At 40.2% G+C, this 19239-nt stretch overlaps 2 protein-coding genes across 2 annotated transcripts; one reads left to right on the top strand and one right to left on the bottom strand.

The window, feature by feature from the left end:
- Positions 1–386: 386 nt before the first annotated feature.
- On the bottom strand, positions 387–17594 carry LOC137605017 (GRIP and coiled-coil domain-containing protein 2). Its single transcript, XM_068329336.1, has 24 exons — positions 17410–17594; positions 16635–16697; positions 16445–16529; positions 16291–16370; positions 16051–16155; positions 15350–15854; positions 13234–15146; positions 12617–12692; positions 12371–12471; positions 12080–12178; positions 11504–11623; positions 10076–10240; positions 9385–9489; positions 8584–8746; positions 8280–8380; positions 7871–7948; positions 7614–7751; positions 7106–7227; positions 6572–6748; positions 6178–6386; positions 4512–4754; positions 4142–4281; positions 2260–2461; positions 387–1819 (listed from the first exon to the last, which is right to left on the bottom strand). The coding sequence occupies exons 1-24, from the start codon at positions 17413–17415 to the stop codon at positions 1746–1748; spliced, it is 5070 nt and encodes a 1689-aa protein (XP_068185437.1). The 5' UTR covers positions 17416–17594; the 3' UTR covers positions 387–1745.
- tmem223 (transmembrane protein 223) lies at positions 2477–4112 on the top strand. Its single transcript, XM_068329337.1, has one exon. The coding sequence runs from the start codon at positions 3187–3189 to the stop codon at positions 3976–3978; it is 792 nt and encodes a 263-aa protein (XP_068185438.1). The 5' UTR covers positions 2477–3186; the 3' UTR covers positions 3979–4112.
- Positions 17595–19239: the final 1645 nt, after the last annotated feature.

Genomic DNA, 19239 nt, shown 5'->3' with positions numbered 1-19239 from the left:
TGAGGACATTCAGAAGGAGAAAATGCACCGCTCCAATGCAGCTGAGGATAAATCAGCGCACACTAGACTGACACTGATGCAAAGAAAATCTATGATTTCCTGACAAAGATGTTGAACAAAATATCTGAAAACATGCAGTTCTTTATTGTTGCTCATCCGGGTCTATCTTTTATTTTTTTATTTTTTATTTACTTACATGTGTTAATCTGTGTTTAGTTTTCATGTTGATATCTGAATAACTCAAATGTCTCAACAACATGAACGCTCAAACTGACGTCATGTTCTTATTGTGATTTGTAAAAAAAAACAACAACAGAAAATTTACTGGTGCTCCAAATAACGTGCAATTGTATGATAAATGCAAAAAAGTGAGGCTGAAAGAACAGTAACATTCTCATGCATATCAGCTTTATTTTAGTTTATTGTTGGAAATTACCAGAAAATAAGTAGTAAAAGAACTGTAAATGCCCAATTATTTTACAGATGAAAATTGTATAGTTAATCTCTCATAGTCATAACCATCACAAATATAAAAGCCTTACATTGATACACATTCATTTATATTGAAAGTACTTAGGAAAAAGCTGCTACTGGAATGAGAAAATAACAAGCCATTCACCTTCTTCATTGGGGAAACTGGAAAAAATTGTTAATGTGACATGAGACTCACTGGATGTATGTTTCACAAGCAGGTGAACACAACACTCCATTGGTCTGAATGGGAGTCTGCATCTATATGCTGGAAGTCATGGATACTGATCTTCAACAAAACAGCTGTAGACAGATGCAGTCTCAAGTAATATTTCATGTACAGTGATTTAACAAAAGCAAGAAAATGATTAAATATACCCGATATAAACTAATAAAATAATCAACAATCAAAATTAAACATCCGCAACAAACAGCAGCAAAACATTATACAGTAACCAGAAGAAAACCACAAATTGATCATTACTGAAGCTTTTCATGATTTCAGTGTGAGAGGCTTCAGTGAACAAAAACATAGCATAAAACAGTCTGATTTGATTTTTATGTGGATTTTCACATTTCAGGAAATGGAAAATATGTCTGCCTCTAAAGTAATAGATGCTGTATATCGAAAGTCCTTTAAGACTTCAATACACCCTGGAAAATTGTTGAAATAAAATTCTTTCACAGTTCTGTGATACACAGTTCAGGCACAGAAAATCTGAGAATGCAAATGTATTATTATACCACCAACTCCTCAAATATCTTCTAACTAAAATTGATCTTTCGTACAAATGACCTACATTACCCAATGTTGTGAAAATAAAGGGATAATGTTGTCATAGAACTACTGGTGCCTGGAAATAGCTCATGAGTCCTCCTTCAGAAAGACGTAATCCTCTTGTCCAGTTAAGGCTGATATTAATATATGGAGTATAAGAGAATGGGAGACATCTGACAGTTTATGATAAATGAGAATAGGCTATTGTAGCTATTACCCTGCAAATTCTAATCAATATGTACAGTATGTCAAATGTTTCGGTTTTTAATCTCTACCATACTGTTTCTCAGTTTTTGATACATTCTTTGGTCCCTTCATATATCTGCAAGAACAATGTTGTAAATTCCCTAGTGATGTATTTATAATGCTGGCTTTGCCAGTATTATAAATACATCACTGCTGTTTGTAGAAAACCTTGCTTTTAAGGTTTTTACAAACAAAAGTGTATCATCATTTTCTTTCCTTCCCTGACTGCTTCACTTGTTGATGGTCATGTCTATCTGATCCCAGACCAGCTGTGAAGATAGGAGGTCCAGCCTGAGCCCAGATTCCCGGAGCCTTCTTCCTCACCTGCGCAAAGGAGATAAAAAAAGTACACAGATGTTTTTAGCATATACTGCATTATATTTTAGAGGCATATTATGCAGCACTTCAACAACCTGGAGAGAACAATGTTAGATATGACTTTTCTGTGGGATCAGATAAATAAGTATGATGAGCAAAAGAGTTAGGATGTGCAGGCAGTCACATGTGTGTACCGTGTTGTATAAATGAAGTATGATGCTGACACTTACATCTACAAGTATAGCCACTGCCACAAAAACAATATTAATGAGGAGTATGAGATTGGTTAGATTACTAACACGTTCTAACAAGCACTGACATATATATTGTGTGAGTATCTTACTTGAATTGCTTAATTATAAACTTTTCAACATCATGCCAGTATTTTTGGCAAATTACGAAGCAGTTAATTTTTACTATGCAAAACTGTTGCACCTCATGTATACCTTGTGCGATGGCAGACAGTTTACTTTTCTCCTCTGGACTGAGCTGCAACATTGTGTGTATGACAGGCAGAAGGGCCTGTCTCTCGCTGCCAGATCGCAGGAAAATGAACTGCAGGAGGACATTCTTCAGATACTCCAAATTGGCCACGCTCTTCTCCCTCTCCTGGTTTCTCTCTAGGCGACGTATTTCACTCTTCAACAGCTAGTAAGGCAGAACACATTATCAATTCAGAAAATATCAAACATTTAACACTGGCAAGTGTTACAATTTACAAGTGAATAATTGATAATCAAGTATTCTTTGTGTATGTTTTATGTCACACAATTCAAAATACATAAAATGGTTTGACTATATACTGTACATGTATCTCTCAATACACAATTGTTGCATATAGCACGTGAAAAATGTACTTAACAATTAATTTACAAGCTTTATCACTTTAAAATACTTTTAACACTATTATTTTGTGAATAACAAATAAAACTTCGTTTAAAGCTATTATTACCTCTTATAAATAAGTATCGTAAATAAAATATATAGTTCTGACACACTTCGCACTTGATGCTTTGTTTGACATCTATATGAAACCATTCATGAACCTCACCCTTTTCCACTCTATGCACAGATTTAGTTACTGATATAAAATGGATCAGGTCTGAACTTTGCCTCTAAGCTTACTATTTTGGCCCTGCAAGTTGAAGAGTTGCACAGTATATTGGGTTAACTAAACTTAGAGCGTAACGACCATTACGCGAACGGTTTAAATTTCGGCCAATGCCGCTTTCCGTAGTATGACGTCATCTATCATAAATATGGCGGCGCCGTATGGAGCTAGCTCAGGTGTTGGGAGGGAAGTGTTTATTCTTTTATGATAACGTTTCAGACGTAAACTGTTGTAGCTGCTGGTTAGAATTTTCGTCTTGATAATGGGTTTACAACGTTTACTAAGCGGGAGGTTGCTGTGTTACTCCAGGCAGGTTCGTTTCGGTAACATTCAGCAAAAAGTTTTCCAAAACGCAACGGTGGCTGCACAAACCCCACCGAGCATGTACAGCAAGGTGAACCGGGTTGCGTGTGCAGCAGGTCTGTGCAGCAAATTCTTCAACCACGGGATCCGACAGCTGACCGCCCACCGCAGCCTTTGCTCTTCGGCCCATCCGTCCTCTGATGTCACCCTGTTCCAGCACGACAGGACCCGCTTCTTCCGGCTCCTCGCTTTCTTCTGCGGCGGGCAGTTCGTCTTCTGGACGTACCTGGGCCACTTCGCCTTCACTCAGCTCCGACAGACAGGCGGCGCTAGAGGGAAAGGGAAGGCGGAGGCGCCAACCACAACCGGGCTCGCCGGGATTTGGAGTTTTGAGATGAACCTGGGGACAAACTCCTGGAGGTACGGCTTTGCGCTGGGATGTCTGACAATAGGAATGGGAATAGTCGGGCTGGGAGTTCTGTTTTGTCGGCGCTCCGTCAGCCGGATAGTTCTCCACAGAGGCCGGAGGATGGTGACCGTTTCTACACAGTCACCTCTGGGCCCAGGCAGGGGACGGACGATTTCTGTCCCGCTGTCCCAGGTAGCCGGTTATGCTCACAGAAACGAAGCCCCTTCGTTCGTCCCCATCCGGATCAAAGGGTACAAGTTCTACTTCCTTCTGGACAAAGAGGGGACCTTTAACAATGCCCATCTTTTTGATGCAACTGTTGGGGCTTACCGTCAGTTTTAAGTCAAACACTGTTACCAGAATTGTGTGGTTACCAAACACCAATGGAATGTTGGTCTGCAAATTGTTAAATAGTAATATTTGATTACGTAAGTAATTAAAGAATGAATTTTATAAAAATGTGTGCTTTCTGTCTGTGCCAGTGTTCAGGTGCATGCGTACGTACTGTGATCTGTTCCATCAGAATAGCGTTGGTGGCCTCAGTTTCATGCAACAGGCTGTTCATATGCTCCATGTTGCGGGTGGCTGTGCTCAGCTTCTGACTGAGCTCTTCTTTGGTTGGTTCCACCGTCCAAACAAACGGCTCTGTAGTCCAAATCAAACATGTACAAGGTGAAGGGCATGTATGGAAAAAAGTTATTGGAATAGAAATGAGTTTGCCTCTTTATGGGCCTCAAGTAATCTCTCGCTTTTCTTATTACACTGAAAGGAAGATTTGAATTACAGAACTTTCAGTCTATTATACAAACTAAGACGGTGACAGAAGGAGTAACCAACTGTGACATGACAATGTGTAGCTCTTCTGTCATACATACCATGTTTGGGGTCAGGAGAAATGAGCAGATGCTCTAGAGAGGGCAAGGGCGTAGTAGCCGGAGAAAGACTCTCACTCTCTGTGGTCTCCATGCCCTCGCCCTCCTCCCTGGCCATAGACTGGAGGTCACTGAGAGCCATTAGCCCCAGGCTCGACTGGTTTGGATCTGTGTTCCTGCGCTGGGGGTCCGACGCTAGGAGTTTACGGCTGGACTGGACTGACACTGAAGCTGGTGGAGGGATTCCTTTCAGAGGATCAGAAGAAAAAATGTGAAAGGAGGGAATGAGACTGACCACCAGAAAATCGAAATAAATTAAACATAGGTTGCATAATCTAGTGTTTGATGTTAAATTTAAAGATTATTTTACAATTAAAACAGTCAAAGCCTATTTTATTATTTATTGTCAAATTACACTGGATGAGTATGTCAATGATGTCAATGATCTTGGTTTTAACAACATATTGATTATATCAATGTTATCTGCAGTTTCAAGCACAAACTGAAATCTACAAAATAACTACATTTATTGTTCCTTATTAACATTAACTTATCAAACTAGGATTCAACCAAGATCAGTCCTATTTGTCAATATTAAGGAAACCCAGACAATTTGTTTATAATGTTTGACTTATCCTACTGCTGCTTCTCAAATTGAATGGCTTAAATACTGGAGGAAAACGAGATAAAAATTCAAAATAATGTATTTCAAAAAAATATAGATTCTGTGAAACATCTTCAATCCTTCACACGAACCAGGATCTCATTGATCGAATGCCATGTTATAAGCCAGTGTCCTACTTTGTTGTGACAAGAGGGGGCACTGCACACTCTCTGGTGTTTACCAGTGAAACTGGCATAAACAATGACGGGTGTGAAAACAGCAGAGGGTGAGGAAGGGAGTCAGTTGAGTGGGTGGAGAAAAGAAGATTGAGATTAATGTGCCTGAAACTGAACCAAAAGACCAAACAGTAAACTAATACCCTCACCTTCCCACCTCCAGTCAGTTACTTTACCTCATCTCTGTACCAGGGTGAGAAGAGCAACATACCATACAGCTTTATATATATTTTGTGTGTAAATGCATTAGGGGTTGACCAGACGTTTATCACTTCTGTGTTAAATGGCGTCCCAGAGGGGAAACACGACTTTCATTAATACTGGATTTGTACATCAGGCTACTCCTGTTGTGCTCATGTGAGCTGCTAATGATGAGCTTCTCCAGATACCATAATGAGCTGTTTGCCCCACTGAGAGGCAGGAACAGAGCTGAGGAGCCTCAACAACACCTGGCTGTAAAGAAGTGACAGGACAAAAAAACACACACACACACACACACACACACACACACACACACACACACACACACACACACACACACACACTTTCCCTGTCTCTTCTATGGGTGTATTGCTCTCTGAGTCCAGAGCAGCTGTGTGGGAGGTGATGAATGCTGCTTGTCTGATCGGTTCAGCATCTTTCCTATTACTCCTCTTATAAATGAGTATCGTAAATAAAATATAAAGTTCTGACACACTTCACGCTTGATGCTTTGTTTGGCATCTGTATGAAACCATTCATGAACCTCACCCTTTTCCACTCTATGCACAAGCTTCAGTTACTTTCTGATATAAAATGGATCAGGTCTGAACTTTGCCTCTAAGCTCACTATTTTGACTCTGCAAGTTGAAGAGTTGCTCTTCGACGCGGGTCAATTGGCCCTGCAGGGTCTCCACAGTGACACGATGGTCGTCTTGCACTTTCCTCAGCTGCTCTCTGTAGGTCTGACGCTGGGCTTCAACTTGGGACGACAGATCAGCCTGAGCCTGTGATACATCGGACCGCAGGGCCACATTCTCCGACTGCAAGGCAAGCAGCCTGTAGGTGGAGACAGGGTGGGAGGGATTTAAGGGAAAAGAGGGTTTAGTAATGGATCATTTAGTGGAGAATTGCTAAGAATGGCTTAAGACAACGAAGTGGAAAAAAGAGTACAAAACACTGAAAAATATGAACACTAAAGTAGTCTAAATAATTTACTGATGCAAACAAACAACTGAGCCCACCTGTCTCGGAGCTCAGCCTCCTTGTTGATGGTTTCCTGGAGGATCTTGGTGTGTCTTTCTGACAGAGCGTCATGTTCAGTCTGGAGCTGCTGCAGCTCTGCCGTGCTGTTCTGCAGGCTCTGATGGCTCTCTGCCAGCCTGGACCTCAGCTGTTTTACCTGCTGGGTCAACTGCTCCCTGCCAGATATACCATGCACACACTGATTTTACATTGAACTATAATGAAAAGATAGTCCTCACAAGCTTGCAAACGCCTGGAGGATTAATCAACATGCACTCTTATGCACCACGGATGGAATAACCTGCAGTCCTAGAGGGGAGTTGTCACCTCACTATTTTGACCACGCCTATCTATATAATTTATTAGATTTATAGGATGAGTTATCAAACCCTAGTGGTTATATGTTGTTTTTGCTTCTGTTACACAATTTACACCAAAAAAAATCATGTTTTTTGTTTACCAACAACATAACAATTCCTGTGGTAACAAATTATTCCTTTAACATCCATGTAAACAGTATCTTACTGACTTACCTCTCAAATTTACCAGAATCTGCATCAGTCTGGGAGGAATTTTTTGTCTTCTGCTGTTTGAGGACATTGTGGACTCGAACTTTGTAACTCTCAAACTCGCTGGCAGTTGCCATGAGTTCAGCCTAGAATAGTTAGTGAGAGTCAACACCACAATAAAATAATTAATGTTGATTCACTTTTCAATGGCCACCAACTTTTTCAGCCCATCTAATGTGAACATTTTGTCTTTTGTACAGTGAATCAAGATTAAATAATCAAAAATAACTGAGAGAAAACATAACGAATATTTAGTTGCAATGGTCTTTGTACATACTGAATTTGAGCACATGGACCTTCAATAACTTCAGCTGGAGATGAAATGCTTCTACAAAAGGGCTAAATGCATATTCAGGTGGCGTGGGTTAATGGTGGTCATGGTGAAATGCCAAACTGAATTTGTGTGTGTGTGTGTGTGTGTGTGTGTGTGTCTGTGTCTGTGCGTGTGCATGTATGCGGGGTGAGGGTACACCTTAGCAGTGTCTCTTTCCTGCTGCAGGCTGTCGATGCGTCGCTTCAGGGAGCTGTCAGTTCTTTGTTGTTGCTCCAATGCAGCCTTCAGTTGCCCCTGCAGACGGTGGCACTCTGCAGTCAGCTCAGACACCTCGATCTTGAACACACAGACAAATTAATGTGTGACTTGCATGAGATTGTTAATATGTAAAATTACATATTTCATCAAGAAGAATCACACATAGAGGAACTCTTTGGAAGTGCTGGCTTTGATACCTTGAGGCTTTCTAGGTGCTGCTGGTTACCCTCCAGCTCTCCTTTTAGAGAGGCCTGCACCACCAGAAGGGAACTTTCCTACAAGTATGCACACAAAACACACACACACACACACACACACACACACACACACACACACACACACACACACACACACACACACACACACACACACACACACACACACACACACACACACACACACACACACACACACACACACACACACACACACACACACACACACACACACACACACACACACACACACACACAGTCAAGATTCAGCTGTATGAAAGAGTGTACTCACATCTGGTTGCCTGACATTATCAAACTTCACAGTGCAGTAATATTACACATTGTAATCAGACATCCTATAGAAAACACAAATACAAACACAGGTACAAACCTCTTTCTTAGCATCAGCCAAATCTGTCTTGGTCTTCATCAGCATTTGTTTGATCTTGGACGTCCTCTCCTCGTCCTGGATCAGCTGGGACTTCAGATCCTCTGTACATGCACAAAGACAATACACATGTACAGGTGGAAGCACACAGACGGACAAACGGCTGTGATTTCCATGAAACGATATTTTAGTTTTTTTATTAATTACATTTTTACCAGTATTTTACCATCAGGACAAAGCTTGAAGGGTGATGGAAGCATGAGACCCGCCGTATATATTGTACATGAAGGTCTCATACTGTGCGTACCTATTTCCTGTTTGTTCGTGTCCTCCTTCTGCTTCAGTGTGTTTATCTGAGCCTGTAGCTCCTCAGCATACTCATTCCTATCTGTGAGTTTAGCGTTGAGGTTTTTGACCAGGCGTTCATAGTCAGCCATTTCCATGTCCAGCAGCGAGCTCTGCTGCGCTTCCTAGAGACAGAGTGAGCACACTACACCATCAAAGCCCCAACACCATCTCCCTGCTGGTTCTTTCATCAAAAACCTTTAGGACTGTATCTGTGTGCTTGACTGGTAAGTCCGTTTTAAATGTCAGTTTTCAGAACGTTAAATTTTTGAATACAATAATGCAGATAATTCTGGAAAGTGAGGTCAAATTTTTTGGACACATGAAGATTATCTCCCTTTACAGAAGATTTTGAATTTTTTGTTTTTTACAGTGAAAACTGCTATTATCATGTATTTTCATTCTTTATACAGTAATTTCTGTACAGAAACATTCCTAAATCCCACTCCTCACATCCAAATATGTCAAATTTGAGGCAAAGGGAGAAAAACCCTGTCTGATGGACTGGACTAACAATGTGGACACATGATAGATTCAGACTTCCAGGCAGTTTGCAGTGCACTGTTGTCCATTGTGGGTCTCCTCTAATGGATAACAAACAGCAGCTCGTTGGCTGTAGGCTAGCATTGCTCTCTTCCTTTGTGAGAGGTGCTGTTCTGGCTGCAGGCGGGCCATCACCGTCTAGTCGCTTGACTGGACAGGCCCTCCGAGGAGTTAGTGTCTCAGAAGTTGTGTGTGGGTGTGGGTGTGTGTGTGTGTGTACCTTGCGCAGTTGCTCTAGCTCCTGAACAGTCTGCTGATGCTGCTGCTGCTGCTTGTGGAGTTGGGCTGTCAGCTCCTCTACTTCCTTCATGGCAGATGACAACTCCTACACAAACAAGGAATGAATGATTTTATTAATTTACATTATTTTTTTATTTATATTACCTCAGGGCTGGCTGAAATTTTCTTAACTACCTGTGATTCTACTAAATAAAAAAAAAATCTTAAACACAAAGTAGATGCAATAATAGAAGCTTACAGACTTCACACCTAGAACACAACTGTAATACAGCGATCCCTTGTCACTTGCGGTTAATGCGTTCCAGCATCACCCACAAATAATGAAATTTTGCGATATTGCGACAAGCTATTTATCTTATTATTAACGTTATTTAAACATTTATGAACCCTCCCCATACTGCCATTAAACCACCTTCTATCTGTATTACCTTTTCCCACACTCATAGATTGTTTAAAGCACTTTTTTAAGTGTTTCTTTAATACACGGAAGTGCACTGTGTTATGTGAGTCTCGGAATGCAGCACACTTTCGGATGCTGTCAGCCAAGAGAATGCGTGTACGGAATCACGTGACTACATACTAAATATCCGCAATGAGGTGAAGCCAGGCATCTTAAAGTGCTAATGCGCAAGGGATTACTATACAGAGTATCTGCCTCTTCTTATTGCTACCTTAATCTTCTGCTCTTTTATGGATCTCTCTGTCAGCATGTCTCTCTCCACACCAGCTGATAGCCTTTGTAGTTCCTGGTTTTGGGCTTCCCGTTGCCTCACTGTGTTCTTTGAAGTCTCAATATTGGCCAGCAGGTCCTCCTTTTCACTGCTCATTGACTCAATCTGGAAATGCATCAATATTTATGTTTAGCATTCATTGAAAGTAATAAACGCAAATCTCCACAAAAGCAATGACTTTAGAATTAGGCATTAAATTTTGGGAAAATGAAATTTGGTGTGTCAAGTAGTAAGGTAGCAGAGTTTCGCAATGTCATGGGTCAGAGTTAGACATGCAAGTTGCTCAGTTGTTGGTTGTACAAATCAACATTAGTACAGTACTTCTATTCTGTCCCAGGGAAAGAACAGAAGAGACCGTGGACGTGCCGGCTGTGTTGCCAGTAAATGTTAGCCCATGCTACCATTAGGCAGATCCTTCCCACAGAGAGGCGTGTAACAGGCAAGGCAGACGGAGCTCATTAGCATTTAATGGTGCAGGCACAGAAACAGCTTGTTCTCAGTCGAGCTATTTCAGCGGCTTTTAGACAGCTGAAATTCAGGACTGAGGATCAGTTTGGGGCCATACATTTTGAATAGAGTGTAGTTGGATGTGTGACAGCTGTGTGAAATTGATTTAAAAGAGTAGAATACGGGAAATTTAATGAGTATGATCTTTTAAAATTCAACAGCAGAACTGAGATAATGCTCCTTTCCTTATTTCTCACTCAATTTCTTTCATCTCAAAACAGACATGTTGGCAAATGCACCAAACCTACATGAATACAAGTGATGCACTTGAAAGTCATTCATGCAAAACTGACAGCAGTAAGCTCTGAGGGCTTCCACTGCAAGGAACACTGCCAGCAGCAGCCTCCCATCACCTGTCAGCCAAACACTGGGAATATGATTGGTAAACAGAGATGTCCAGACGTACTCCAAGATCCCCGCCTAGCTTTCAGTCAGCCTGGGCCCCAGAGACCCAGGAGCCCACTCAAGAATAAACCTGCTGTAAAAATGGTGTTTCGCTAGGACACAGCAGATGGAGGATATACTACGCTCCATTTACCTGCCTGTTGTTCTTTCATTGGAAAGAAACAGTTATGAGCTTGGGGAGAGGAGTATATATAAAGAAAATATCTCCCCAGCTCACCCAGTCACATCTGATGGGCTATTTGTGGGTACTGGGTTGTCAAGCATTACTGGATAGAGTCTCGCTGACTGTAATTGCTGACTGTAAATCAGATGGAAACACAGATATGCGAGAAGCATTGGTGAGATGTATAACCGGACAAGGTGGCATTGCTTAGATTTACTGTTGCTTGAGAGCGGTTTGTGTGTTTGTTGGAAGTAATTTGTATGTATGTGTGATTGAATGTGTATTTTTGTTACCTGTGTGACAGCAATGCTGAGTCGTGTGGTCAGCTCAGCAATATGTTTCTCTCCCACCTCCACCTTCTCTCTCTCCTTATCAAGTTGCTCTGTCTGCCCGTCGTAATCTATCTGCAGGTTCTGCACACATATTCATTCATTACTGGAGGCTCAGCAAAGGTAAACACTGTGCATCTCAGATATCTGCTGCATTTACATTTGAGTGTAGGATAAAATTCTCATTAGTCACAATAGAATGGGTTCCTCTTTAATAGGGACACAGTTGTAAAGCACAGTACTGTGTGCGAGCTGTTTATGACGACCTCTGGGAGTGATATCACGTTAAAAGTTTCTGAATGAGGATGCTTCCACCTGTCAATTAGTGAGATATCATGAAGGCTCACTAATCAAATGTTTAATGATCCAAACTGTCAGCTAATGTAATCTCTTTTGAAGAAAATCTAATCATTTCTTGAAACTATTTTCGATCATGAATGACAAAAATGGTGGCAAAATGAAATAAAAGTAAATATTAAAGTTGTGCAGCAGAACCTAAACAGGATATTCTGGTGGTTTTTTTCTAATCTAGTCTCTTACCTTGTAGCCTTCCACCCCAATGATGATGTCTTTCATTGAGCTATTCACTTTCTGTCTCTCTGCTTTAAGTAATTCTACTTCCTCCTTGAGGGATGCAACCTGGATAAAAATAAACTTTAGATTAATCTGTGCATAAGAAAATATTTATTTTACAATTTCCAGGATATTAAATCAGAGTTTTATGGTTCCTACTGAATGTTCCAAAACTGTAACAAACAGATCCGTGTCATATTCTCACATTGTTGATGTTATAAAACAGATGACACACCAACATTTATAGTTCAATTATACCTCCTTCTTGCTGATGTCCAGCTCTTTCTTTGCTTTGATAGCCACAGCCTTGATCTTGTTCATCTTCTCATCCTTGTCTTTGTGTTCTTTCTCCAGGACAGCTGAGAGGAGCAACATTTACATGGTCTGAATTTATCATCTATTATTGGGTCACAGCAGCGTAATGGTTGGATGTTTAGAACATGTACCAATAAAATAACTGGAAATTGATCCCATCATAAACATGATTAGATGTCATATTAATACCTATTTTGTCTGTCATTTGACTGTCTGCATTTTCCTCAGAGGAGACATATGACACACCAGGGTCCTGAGGGATTGACTATAGAAAATAGAAAAAGAAAAAACAAACAACCAAAACACTATTATATGCCATTCACCAGTTTGTTTCTTTTTAAATTTTATTTTTTTTGTAGCAAGAACCTCATATTTTTGCTTGTACTTAACATTTACAGCTTTTATCAGAGAAATGAGAAATATTACACTTCATAAAATTGTTTTTATCTAGCTATTTACCTGCCCAAGACAAGTCTTCATTTAAAAACAACAACAAAAAAATAAACAACCCTCTTATCTTTTTATTAAACGGGTGAACTTACAAATTTTTTAGGTTGCCCAATACTTATTGGCCCCACTGTATATTTTTATAGCTGCAACTCGTTTGAATTATCCATCAGCTCATCTGGAGAGACTTTGGTCATTAAATCAACTAATTACTTAATTTCAACAAACTCTCAGCCACTGCCATTACACATTAAAGATGTTAAACCATGACTAAAATATGGATGCCGCTAAATGTCAAATCCTGATTTTCTTGTGGAATGACATTCTAAGTAGAACCTGTCATCAGGAACTCCACTCACCTGGAGAGCACCCATCTCGTTCCTCATCTGAGCTATTAGTGTATTTTTCTCTGTCAGCTGCTCCATAAGCTCTCCTCTCTCTTTCTCCATATTCTCCATCGCTTTCTCAATTTTTCCTTTTTCCTCTTCTATCTCTGGGGTCATCAGAGAAATGTGAGCCTGCAGTTTCTTGTTTTCCTCATTAAATCTCTCATTGACTGACTTCATCTCCTCCAGGTCTTTCTGAAGCCCCTCCACATCCTTCACCACCTCTTCCAGGTTATTCCTCAACATGTTCCTCTCCTGTTCAAGGTCTGAGATATGAGCCTGGAGCTCTTTTAGCACCTCCTCTGCTGTTGTAGCTTCTTGAGCCTCCTGAAGACTAATCTCCAAGTGACTCTTCTCCTTTTCCAGCTCATCTACATGTGCTTGGAGCTCCTCCACCTTTTTGGTGGAATGTCTGAGAGCTTCAGACTGACTTTCCTCAAGAGTTCTGATGGTGAAGCGGGCCTGCTCTGCCTCCTGTTCCAATGAACTTAACTTTGACTCTAGGCTGTTCTTGTCCGATGTCTGTTGCTCTAGCTGACTTTCCAGGGCTGCCAGCTTGGAGTCACAAAGTTCTCTTAGTTCCTGGGTTTGGTAAAGAGCAGTGGTTGCCTCTTCCAGGTTTTGATGGATGTTATTCTTCTCTTCAGAGAGTTCTTTGATAGTCAGCTCTAAAGTCTCCAAAGTCTCCTGCCTTCTGTTCACCTCTTCTTTCATGTGCTCTTCTAATTTTTCCATCTCCTCTTTTAGATGCTGAACTTCATCATTCTTCAATCCTGCCAGCCTTTCAAATTCCTTCTCATTTTCTGCTCTATGTAAAAGTGCCTCATTCTCTTTTTCCTCCAGGAGCATTTTAATCTCTTTTGCTCTCTCAGTGCTCAGTGTTTGCATTTCGTCTTCTATGTGCTGACGCTGGGAGAGGATTTTGTCACGTTCTTCAGTCAGTGTCTTGACCATCTCTTCCAGGTCATGAATCACATTTTCCTTCATCTGCAGTTGGGAGAGGATCTCCTCCTTCTGCCTGCTCAGGTTGTCAAAAGAGTGTTTTAACTCACAAGCTAAAAATGTTTGCTCCTGTACAGAAGACTTCAGTTTCTGGTCCTCAACTGCTGAATCTTCAAGCTTCAGTTTCAGGTCTTTAATGTCCGTCAACAGGATGTTGTTCTCCCCAACAACCTCACTCACCCTTTTCAACAGCTGATCCCTCTCCTGGCTAACTTGTCCCATCTTGTCTTTGAGTTCCTCTATAGCACTGGCCCCCTGCTCCTTCATAGCTTCATACTGATGAACAAAATTCTTTGTCCTCTCACCCAGTTCTGTCTCCACACTTTGCAGAATATTTCTCATGTGCTGACACTCTGCCAGGGCAGAATCTCTTTCCCTGATCAGTGTCTCACATTGGGACCTCAGCTCTTCTGGGTTCAAGTGGTTTGGGTCCCCAGACAAAACTTCTAACTCTTTAGATTCATGAGAAAGGGTGTCCTTTGAGTCTATGTGTGTTTCACTCCGTTTCTGCAAGTCTTCTATGACGTCTTGTCCATCAGGATCCATGGTGACCGGATCATTGTTAACAATTTCCCGGGTCATCTGCAGTTCATTGATTTTAAACTCGAGTTCTTCTTTCTCCACCAGGAACTCCTCCTTGGTTCTCTCCAGCTCTGCCTCGAGCTCGGCTTTCACATTACTGAGCAGGGTGAGCTCATCCTGCAACATGGTGCTCTGTGCTCTAAGTTCTTCCAAAGCCCCTCTCAGCCTTCCCGTCTCTGACTCCTCTCCATCACCATAACTAGAGTCAGCCTGAGTGCAGCCAGACAGTTCAAGCATTTTGGCAATCCCTGACCCACGGGTAGGTTCCTCATCTTCCTCTTGAACATCTTGCAGATAACTGTCTGTGAAGATAAGGCTACAGTTAACTAAAAAACTGATTTATATTTGTTACCCCATCAATTTTGAAAATATGTTCAAATTAAAAAGGAAATATACAATATGATGTATATGATGAAAAAGAATATAAAATGATGTGCTTAAAAACTTTATGAGGTATGAGTGCCTGGACAGTAAATAGTGAGTTGAATATTATAAGTTGTTATACCTTTGAGCGCGAGCTGTTCGGTTAGCTCCTCATGGAGCAGCAGGAGACGCTCCCTCTCAATTTCACAGTCCTCCTCCAGGGTCCTCATTTCCTCTGCGTGCTGCAGACTTTTCTGAGACAGCTCCTCCTTCAGGTTCTCTATCTCCTGCTGTGCCTCAGTCAGCTTCCTCTGGTGACTCTCCTGCAGCTCAACAATGTCATGTGATTTTCTCTCTTGGATCGCTTCCAGCTCAGCCTTAAGTGTTTTCAGCTGAACTTCTAAATCACGACGGACTTCTTCAGTGTCCTCTTTTGCAGTGGCAAGTTCAGCCAGTCGTTCTTTCTCTCTTTCACTCTCCCTTTCCTTGTCCATTTCTTTTTGCTCTTTCAGTAATTTCTGGAAATAATCCACCTCTTTTTGGTGTTTGAGATTCGATTTCTCAATGCTGCTCTCTAGGGTTTTTGTTTTCATTTGGTAATCTTCTACAACACGACCAAGTTCTCCTTGCAGGACTGCTAGATCCTCCTGTGCAAACAATGATAATGTTTTTTATAACGTAATGGCAATATTGGCAATCTGGATCCATTATAAACATATATTCATCAACAAACGCATGGGGAATGAACATGGTCATAATTTCATATAAAGCATGTAAAATTCAGTAAAAGTGGCTAAATAACCAGCACTTCACATCTAATAGACAGTAATGGATTTGTTTCACCTTCGCCTGCTGCTTATTCTTCTCCAGATCTTTACGACATAGTACAAGTCTTTGTTGAGTTTCTGCCCTCTCCAGTAGTAAGGCATCTATCCTCTCAGTCAACTCCTATTACAACCACATCCAAAAACACATGCATGATTCTAACATTGCAAACAAAGCACAGCTGTTTTCTCTACATCAAAATGAATTATAAAAAACAAAACAAAAACCCAAACCCGGATTCGTTGGTTTAAAACAAACCTGTATCAAGGTGGAGTCATTTGAACTGCTGGTATTGTTCTTCGATTGTTGATTGAGGGATTCAACCTCTTTCTCAAAATCTGCATAGGGAAACAGTGTCAAATACTTGCAAAATTGAACTGCAAGAAATCAAATACAGGCTTTTGATAGCGACCTGCACATCTGCTCTTCAATTTCTGTATGGCAGCCATCTGCTTCTTGGCAAATTTGATAAGGTCATCTTTAGGCAGAGTATCCAGCTAAGAATAAAAATGTAATAGCAGAGAGGTATTTGAATGTTAAAATACATATCTAAAATGACTCATGTTTATCAAAATTTTGCTTCAGCTGTAAATATGCAGTACCTTTGACTTGGCTCCAGTGGCTGGTGATTCAGCCACAGACTCTATCCCAGTACTACCTTGGTCCTGTTTCAGTGAGATTAAAAGAAGAATTCATAAAACAAACAAGGTACAGCTTTTACAAAGACATTTAAAATTTAAATAATTATTATATTTCTAGTTTTACTGCCTAACATCTGACATTCATGATTCAAGTCAAAAGTCAACACATTATTGCCTTTGAAATACTTTTAAAAATGTTTGGAATTGCTCTACTTGCAGGAAAAAGTGTATTTTTGACAAAACATCCTTTAAGTCATTTTTATAAGTAATTATATGAGCCCCCTTTGAATTCACCATAATGCATTGTAGTTTAATTCAACTACAAGCTTCATAAAAGATCTTTCCTCCCAGTGTCATCATTTACACACGTAAACTGCATGGCGTGGCAAGAAGTGTAACCCATGTGGAAGTTGACTTGCGTTTAGACATCTGTATGGTAAGAAATTAATATATTAGATCTGCATTGCAGATCTACAATGAAAGGTAATCGTCGACATTCACGACATGCAATACTAAGGTTTAGAATTAAATTCAGTGAGTAAACAGGGCACATTCAATGACGAAATGTACGGCAAAATGTTTTTTCATCAGTTTTATGAACTCGTAGTTTAATGTGAGTAATGTGTACCCCAATATTAGATGAATATTAAATGACAGCAGTATATTATCTGGTGTATACACATCACCACAGCTGCATAGACTGCGCAAGCTAACTACTCGACCCAAAACATTTTACCTCCATCTCAATCGGATTTTATTGAGTCCTCGGTTGTCCAACAAACACAGATGGATAGCCGGTAAGTTAACCGGATGGAATGAACACGATGATACTAATAATGGTTGATTTCCTTTCAATTTAATTCCAAAGCATCTCCTCTGTTTTGGTTTTGAGTTAGCAGGCTAAAGTGACAAATTGCTTCCGTAAACGTCAGCGAGGTGACGTCACTGGAACTTACGTCACACTCATCAGGACGCTTCATACGAGGCGGATGTAATTCCGCTTTAGGTGTTTTTGTGTAATGTAAGGACATGTGGTCATACCCCCTGGCAACTCTTTTATATGTTCTCTGTTTGTATTGTTTACTGTTTTTGAATACTATACTGAATTTTCTTCAATACAATTTTTTATTTAAAAAAAACAAAACAAAGAAACGACAGCAGATGTAATAAACATTATCCTGACTCAATTGCAGTCGAATCTTTTTTTTCCCTATTGTTGTATTCGATAATGCAAAATAACTGAATTTACTGAACTACCCTTAGTGATTGGACTCAACTATTAATTGTGTTAAATCTGAAAATAATTTAAACTGATGATAAAATTTAAATGTTGTGTCTGTTTCTAGTTTGTTGATGAAATCAGCACTACAGTATTTCTGTCACTTTTCCTTATTTAAATTATTTTGCCTGTTCTGTTATTTTGAATTATGCCATTTTGAATAAAATTTTAAAAATTCGTATTTTTCAAATGTAAAAATGGGAATTTTAAAAAAAAACTGAGAAAAAACAACAAGTAATATCCTTGCCCACTTGGTGATCCCTAGCAACTAACAATCTGTAACCATCCACCTACAGTACCATGTTACCTTGAGGCAAAGATTTCATTAAACACAAAGTGCATGACCTGATGCCCAAGGGCCTCCGACATGTGTCATAACTAAGTGATGAAAAGATCATATTAACACCTTTAACCTGTTTTGAGAGAGCTGATTTCAAGGCCATAATATCTGACTGTCCAACTAATTCAGATATAGAGGAGTGACAGACAGATGAACCCTGTCGCTCAAAGCCCCAGGGTATATTAGCTATAGACATTAAAAATGAAATCAATATTATTTGTTTTTTCACAAATGCATTCCATTTCTGTACATGGAGATATGCAAGTTTCAAAACTAATACACATTCCAAGGAAAAAACAATAATTGCATTAACCACCTGCTAATTTCTTTCAAAAACAGTGAGCATATGAACATCAGACTTTAGTATCACAACAGTTAGATACACCTGCTTAATTTATTAATTCATTCTTTCATTTTCTGCCTCTTGTTCGCGGGGATTGCTGGATTCTATCCCAGCTGACTTTTGGGCGAGAGGTGGGGGACACTCCGAGCACGACACCAGTGCACCGCAGAGCCACATGGTAGACAAACATCCACTCACACACATTCACACCTTTGGATAATGTGGAACGATTAATTCATGTATGTATGTTTTTGGAGGTGGGAGGAAGCCAGATAACCCAGAGAGAACAATATCTATGAGAATATACCGTACCTGACATCTTTAAGATTTATCAATACAGACAGACAATAGTGTGAGTATGCCATTGGCCAAATGGGAATCAGACCTTTCAATTTCTACCGATGTCAATTTCTGGACCCAACCAATTCTGCAAAAAAAAATTTTTTTTAACCTACTTAAATACCTAGAAAGACTGACTTACTCTCCTTTGATCTTATTTTGTGCCGTCCCACTTGTTCACTACCCTTGTGCTCTGCGCTATGATTCTTTGTACGTCATACAATCTGCGCTTTTATCTGCGGCCTTTGTTATGGGCATACAAACT

This window comes from Antennarius striatus, chromosome 12 (assembly GCF_040054535.1).
Source record: "Antennarius striatus isolate MH-2024 chromosome 12, ASM4005453v1, whole genome shotgun sequence".
In the NCBI taxonomy this organism is placed as follows: domain Eukaryota; kingdom Metazoa; phylum Chordata; class Actinopteri; order Lophiiformes; family Antennariidae; genus Antennarius; species Antennarius striatus.
This window is presented reverse-complemented; position numbering and strand designations above follow the sequence as displayed.

Bases quoted from the DNA above. Each gene is read 5' to 3' on its own strand.
- tmem223 (XM_068329337.1), top strand. From the start codon at position 3,187: ATGGGTTTACAACGTTTACTAAGCGGGAGGTTGCTGTGTTACTCCAGG.
- LOC137605017 (XM_068329336.1), bottom strand. The intron at 16,530-16,634 runs GTACTGCATATT...TTTTATTCTTAG, and splicing joins CCACTGGAGCCAAGTCAAAG to CTGGATACTCTGCCTAAAGA. The intron at 8,747-9,384 runs GTACACACACAC...CTCTGTCTCTAG, and splicing joins AGCTAGAGCAACTGCGCAAG to GAAGCGCAGCAGAGCTCGCT.